This window comes from Castanea sativa, chromosome 6, assembly GCF_040712315.1.
Source record: "Castanea sativa cultivar Marrone di Chiusa Pesio chromosome 6, ASM4071231v1".
NCBI lineage: Eukaryota > Viridiplantae > Streptophyta > Magnoliopsida > Fagales > Fagaceae > Castanea > Castanea sativa.
The window spans coordinates 61,671,934-61,677,881 of NC_134018.1; the positions used below are offsets into that span (position 1 = coordinate 61,671,934).

General features: G+C 32.0%; 1 protein-coding gene across 1 annotated transcript; it reads left to right on the plus strand.

Annotated features, from left to right (window-relative positions):
• The first annotated feature begins 4,609 nt into the window (after nucleotides 1-4,609).
• LOC142638785 (uncharacterized) lies at nucleotides 4,610-5,583 on the plus strand. Its single transcript, XM_075812847.1, has one exon. It carries the CDS (start codon nucleotides 4,730-4,732, stop codon nucleotides 5,210-5,212), a length of 483 nt encoding a protein of 160 aa, XP_075668962.1. The 5' UTR covers nucleotides 4,610-4,729; the 3' UTR covers nucleotides 5,213-5,583.
• Nucleotides 5,584-5,948: the final 365 nt, after the last annotated feature.

Here is a 5,948-nt window from a genome sequence, read left to right on the forward strand (position 1 = left end):
CATTAGCAAATTAATAGCTATATCAAGAACAAATAGTATCATAAATTTGTCAGTTAGCTTAAAAAATAAAATAGTTTTTAACTATTTATTTATTTTCAAATTATAATTTTGGTGACTTTTAACATTTTTGGGACAATAAACATATATAGGGAAGAGCCTGTGTCCAGTGCATTAGTTGCACTGTGGAGTTTGGCCGAGTCTGTTGGAATTGGGTTTTCATGGAACAACCCAACAACCGACCCGTCAAGGTTGGTTTTTGAAAGGGGGTGACTGTCACAGGTGTTGAATCAACAGGTTTTTGGGTTAGTTTTGTCAGTTTGGGTGGGTGGGTCAGTTCCATGGTTGGGTTAGATAGCCATAAATATATTCGTTAAGGTAAATGCATCCTAAAGCTTCACTCATTTTTTCTGTGACATAACAAAATCACTTCCAAATGTTTTTGTGATGCAACAAAATTATCTTCAAATACTTTGTGATGCTACCAAGTTATCTTGGGTTAGCAAAACAACGGTTTGCTCTTTAATTTCTTTAAAAGGATGCTTTGATACACTTTTTCTTTTCCATTTTTTTGGGGGGAGGAGAAAAAATTATGTTAAACTTGATCACTAATTATTAAAGAATCAATTACCCAAATGTGGAGAAAATTTTTATACACATACTGGAGAGAATAGTCAAGAATTGAAAGAGCTCTTAACACTTTGTTAACAAAAAAAAAAAAAAACCCACTTTCAAGCCTTATTAGTTTTTTATGTTTCCGAAATTCTATATATTGTTAATTTCTATGTTGTCTTAATTTACTTATACGCAAGTATTTTACACCCAAACAAAATAAAGAAAAAGCTTGGTATTTTTTTGTAACATTTAAAATAGGTCTTTAAGCCTCCATGATTTTAAATAGTGGTAGCTAGCCTTTTGTTTAGATTAAGATTCTCTTGAGTTGTTAATGTAAATTCATTATGGAGGTCTAAAAATGGTATCAATACATTTTGCAATCAGTACATTGAATTCTTTCGCATTATCACATGCATAAAAATATTAACTAGCGCTTTTTTTTATATTTATTTAAATTACTATTGACCTTATTTAGGACCTTAGACAAACATTAACTAGGACATAAGACAAACAAAATCAGATAAGAGGGCGAATCAAATCAAAGTGCAAAAACAAAAATGTAGATACCAGATCTTGATTTATAATATAAAAAATTTGAGAGAATAATAGAAAGGGTTGAGCTTGTGTTCAGTGATTAGTGCCACTAGATATATTGTGATACGGACACATGTTCAAAACTGATCACATGTCTGTTACCTAATGTGTCCAGTGGCCAGTGCCATTGACCACTAGACACAAGCCGGATCCTCGTAGAAATGGGGCAAGATTTTAAAAGGGCAAATAGGTTTTAATTACTGATCCTTTCCTTGTTATACAAAATGATGTACTTTAAAGAAGTACGGAGGGCCTGAGCTGGGAAAAAGAAAGATGATGAAAATGCATCCAAAACCGAAGATCATGGGTGGGATTTGATCCAAGAAAATGTGGTAAGAGTAAAGTAAGACAGGGTGTAGTGTGTGAATGTGACAGCAACAAAGCTGATCCGGTGGCTCTGATCACATGGAGCCCCATATGCCCAACACACAAAATCTCTTCACACAATCCCAATGACCAAAATCCCCTACTGGTTTCCTTCTTGGAAACAACCCCACTTCCTTACCCATCACATTACATTACAATATTAAATTACTCCCTTCCTTTATTACCTCCCTAATTTTTTCTTATATAATAATTTTGTAAGTGCATTTAATCATATACTCAATTTTTGCAGTTTGCACAACTGTTAATGATAACGCTTTCTACTTATATGGACTCGTCGTTTCGTTGACCACTTATGATTTTACAAGTTAACAAGTTATGAAATTTAGTGTGAAAATAATTGTGTTTGCAGTATTCTTTTTACTACATTATTCACCATAGAGAAAAAAAGAAAAAGAAAAAATAGTATAAAAAAAAGAAGGGTGGGGGGTTTTGTAAATTGATAATTGTAATGTAAATGTTTTTTGTGGGGCTCAAGGTGGGTCCATGTTGGAAATACACGTGGCAACCATGCGAAGGGTGGTGATGAAGATCATAGGAAAGAGAGGTCGGGAGTGGGGAGGCACATGGGTGGTGTTAGGTTCAAGAAAATCATGTGATCACATGTGCATGTGCTCTCCTCTCTCTCTCTCTCTCTCTCTCTCTCTCCCTTTGTTTTGTGGTTGTGGGCCCATCTATCTCTCTTTCTCTTTAGTCTTCACAACCTATCTATATCTATCCACAGCTTTTAATTACACTTGCTCTTTACTGCGCGTCCTACTATTGCCTACCCTCCCCTTCATTCATGTTTTTCAAAACCTATGATCTATTTTAATTTGAAAAGAAATTAAAAATAAAATAAAAAGAAAAATCATCTTGCTAAGGATCAGTAGTACCTTTTTCTTTTTCTTCTTTTGAACCACCTTTTTCTTTTTTCAATTTTAAGAGAATAGTAGAATTTTATTACTATAAAAAATAGTTATAAGAAAAAAAATAAAGAAAAATAATATAATTTGAGATGACTAATCAATCTATAATTTTAAAAACGTAAATATAAGAGAAGTGTGTTTAAACCAAACAATAGTACAGAGTTGAACAAACATTACATCCTTACTTTTTAAGAATCCATTTGAAGGCATTAGTAGCTTAGGGAAAAAAAAATACTTAGGGAAACACTAGATCTAATATAAAAACTCAAGAACCCCATTATAGGTGACAAACAACCCACAAAATGGTGGAGGGGATAAAAACTACCACAAGGGGCAAAGAAATACCCACAAAAGGGTAACTTTGTAAATAATTTGATTTGTACTATATTATGGATGTTCTTAATTTAATCGCAATTAAAATTCTCAATTCATATATTTTTTAAATATTTATTCATTTTTAAATTTATTTCATGCTTTTAATCCCAATTTTTATCTTTAACCAAAGGCCATAAGATTTTATTTTTTGAAAAAAAAGGGAAGAAAATGATTGAGCTATCTTATGAAAGTAACTTATTAACACACTTCATTTACTACAATTATGGTACATCATAAATATTAGTTTATTCAAATATTATATATGTCATTGGAGAATTGATAATATAATGAATGCAATATGTATTATGATATGAGAGATGTTAGGGATGCTATAATTTTAATTGTTTTTTATTGGGAGGGATGCTATAAATTTATTTATATTATCTTTATGAATTGATGTGTCGTCAATTATAGGAAAGAAAAATTTAAACATTAATTTATTATGTTGTTGAAAGCCTGAAATCACCGGATTAATTTATATAATTTATGTAGTAAAATTTGTAATATTTTTAACATTTTCCTTGTGATATTTATGTAAACAGATTTATGATTTAATGAAATTAAAGGTAAGAAAATTTTATGTACATTTCTCACCATACCAAAATAAAATATTTCTATCACTATCATTACAATTGTTATGACATATCTACAAATTAAAAATGTGATATATTGTAAAAATATATATATATATATGTGTGTGTGTGTGTGTGTGTGTATTATGAGTTACTCCTACATTTATATCTTTTAAAGAGAAAAAATTGTATGATCTTAAATGAATTGTCATGTAGAATCACGGGATAATCTCAAATTAAAAGGAAAAAAAAAGTTGTATGGTTGAGCTTAGTTTTCTTTCTTGGCATGCATAACTTATTTTCATCAAATAATTTTATCTATTCTATATATGTACAACATCAATAACAAAGTCTTGGATTAAAAATTTTGTGGTTGATTATAAATTCTCAATAAAATAATAAAAGCTGATCACATTTTTGTTTCCATTCTATTTAATCTAAAGTCACGTGTATTTTTTTTCCATTCTATTTAATATAAAATTGCATGTATTTTTTTTTCCATTCTATTTTATTTAAAGTAACACGTATACTACACGACTCACAATTTTTTTTTTTTTTTTTTGGAAAAGGGATAGATATTTATTTATTGAAATATTAAAGAGTCATAATACAAAGTTTTCATTGCTAAAGGAGGAGAGTATTCCATCCATACAATATCATTAATTACATTTCTAGCAAAACGTGCTACACAATCCACACTTTTAAATTGTAATGTTTTTAATTTTATATTCTTTTCAAGAGTGTGACAAGTTCACCATAATAAGATAATATTATATATTCTGAAGATATATTTCCGTCCTTTCATATAGGGTGGGTTTTATAGCGAGTGAGACCCACCCTTACATTATAGGGAGAGAATATAATTCAGGATTTCAGGAGTACATTATAAAAATTAACAACCCACTATAATGTTGAAACTACTTATTTCTTTAAACCCTCCGAATGCAAAGATGAATTCAATAAATAAAAAAATAAATAAAAAATCTAAAGTTCTAGACTAGAGTTACAATTTTTTTTGGGGCTAATTGACTAGAGCTACAATGTCCATGAGGACGCGATGCAATGAGAGCGTGAAATCACGAGCGCAGTCCAATACAAAACTAGGGCTTGGGGAAGCCAAAAAAAGTGGGCCCTGCTTCGTTGTCATTTGACATTTCACTTCTTGAGCTCAACAATAATTTAACTCTCCCCTCCTCTCTTCACTTCACTTCTCTTCATACACACAGTCTCATACTCATAACCCTCTCTCTCTCTCTCTCTCTCTCTGTGTCTCTCTCTCTGTATATGAGCTCAGCCCTGAGCATCATATCCATGGAAAATACTCACGAAACCCAAAGACCCACACCCACTACATTTCTAGAGATGGGTCATGCAGGAGCAGTGCATGAGGCTCTACCCAGTTTTCAAACGAGTAAGAAGAAGCAGCTTGAGACGACAAAGCACAGAAGAAGTACCAGAAGAAAGCGAGGACAAGACATGGTGATGAAGTCTCAGGACAAGGAACACTTGGATCGTGCAGTTGGTGTTGGTGGTGGTGGTGATGAGGTTATTGTGTGTGAAGATGATGATGATGAGAAGGCAGAGGTGGAGAGAAAGATTGAAGCATTGCAGAGGATAGTGCCTGGAGGTGAGTCACTTGGTGTGGACAATCTCTTCGAAGAGACTGCTGGTTATATAATGGCTTTGCAGTACCAAGTCAAAGCCTTGAGAGCTCTTTCTACTTTCTTTGAGAGGTTGGACAAGGAAAAGACCAAGCTTGGGGGTTGATAATATGGATATTATTAGTACCCTCTAGCTTGCTCCCAGACCAGACCACTTGAACTTGCTTCAATTTTTTCTTTTTTTAATTTTTTACTTTTTTATATTATTCCTTTTTTTATTTTTTGAGGGGGAGTTTGGGGGAAAAAAAAGAAGAAGAAGATTTCCCATCTTTTTTATTTTTATTTTGGGAGTTTCTTATGATGTTTATTTTGATAAGTTTTAAGTTTCAATGAATAGGAAGAAAAGCTGGTTAGTAGTTGGAATATGATTGTGAATATTTGTAGGAAAATTATTTCTTCATGTAGAGGAATGTTTATGATGCTAAAAGCCTAAAAGGTGCATTGAATTAGTTATGGTAAGCCTTGCCTTTGGTGTTAGTTGTGTCTCAGTGTTTTCATCTCTCAGCTGAGTGGGCTCTGCTACTCTGATTCAGAGATCTGGATGGCTATAAATTCTGATTATTAAAGGATCATTTCGCATATGCCAAATTTCCAGGCTACTTCTTATCCTTTTCAGTAAATTAGTGAACTAAAGTTCTGAACTAGAACCTGTTACTTTAATGGCAATATAGCATCTTCAAATGGGTGTTATTATTCATCTAAATAGCACTACTTTTTTTGTTTTTGTTTTTTTAATTTTTTTTATCCACTTCCAACTTCTGATTTACTTATTATTTTCTCACTGATTGGTAAATGGTAAGTTTACTGTTTCATTTCACAAGTTCATTCCAAAACACTCACAG

Excerpts from the sequence above, each read along its gene's own strand:
- LOC142638785 (XM_075812847.1), top strand. The coding sequence starts at position 4,730 with ATGAGCTCAGCCCTGAGCATCATATCCATGGAAAATACTCACGAAACC.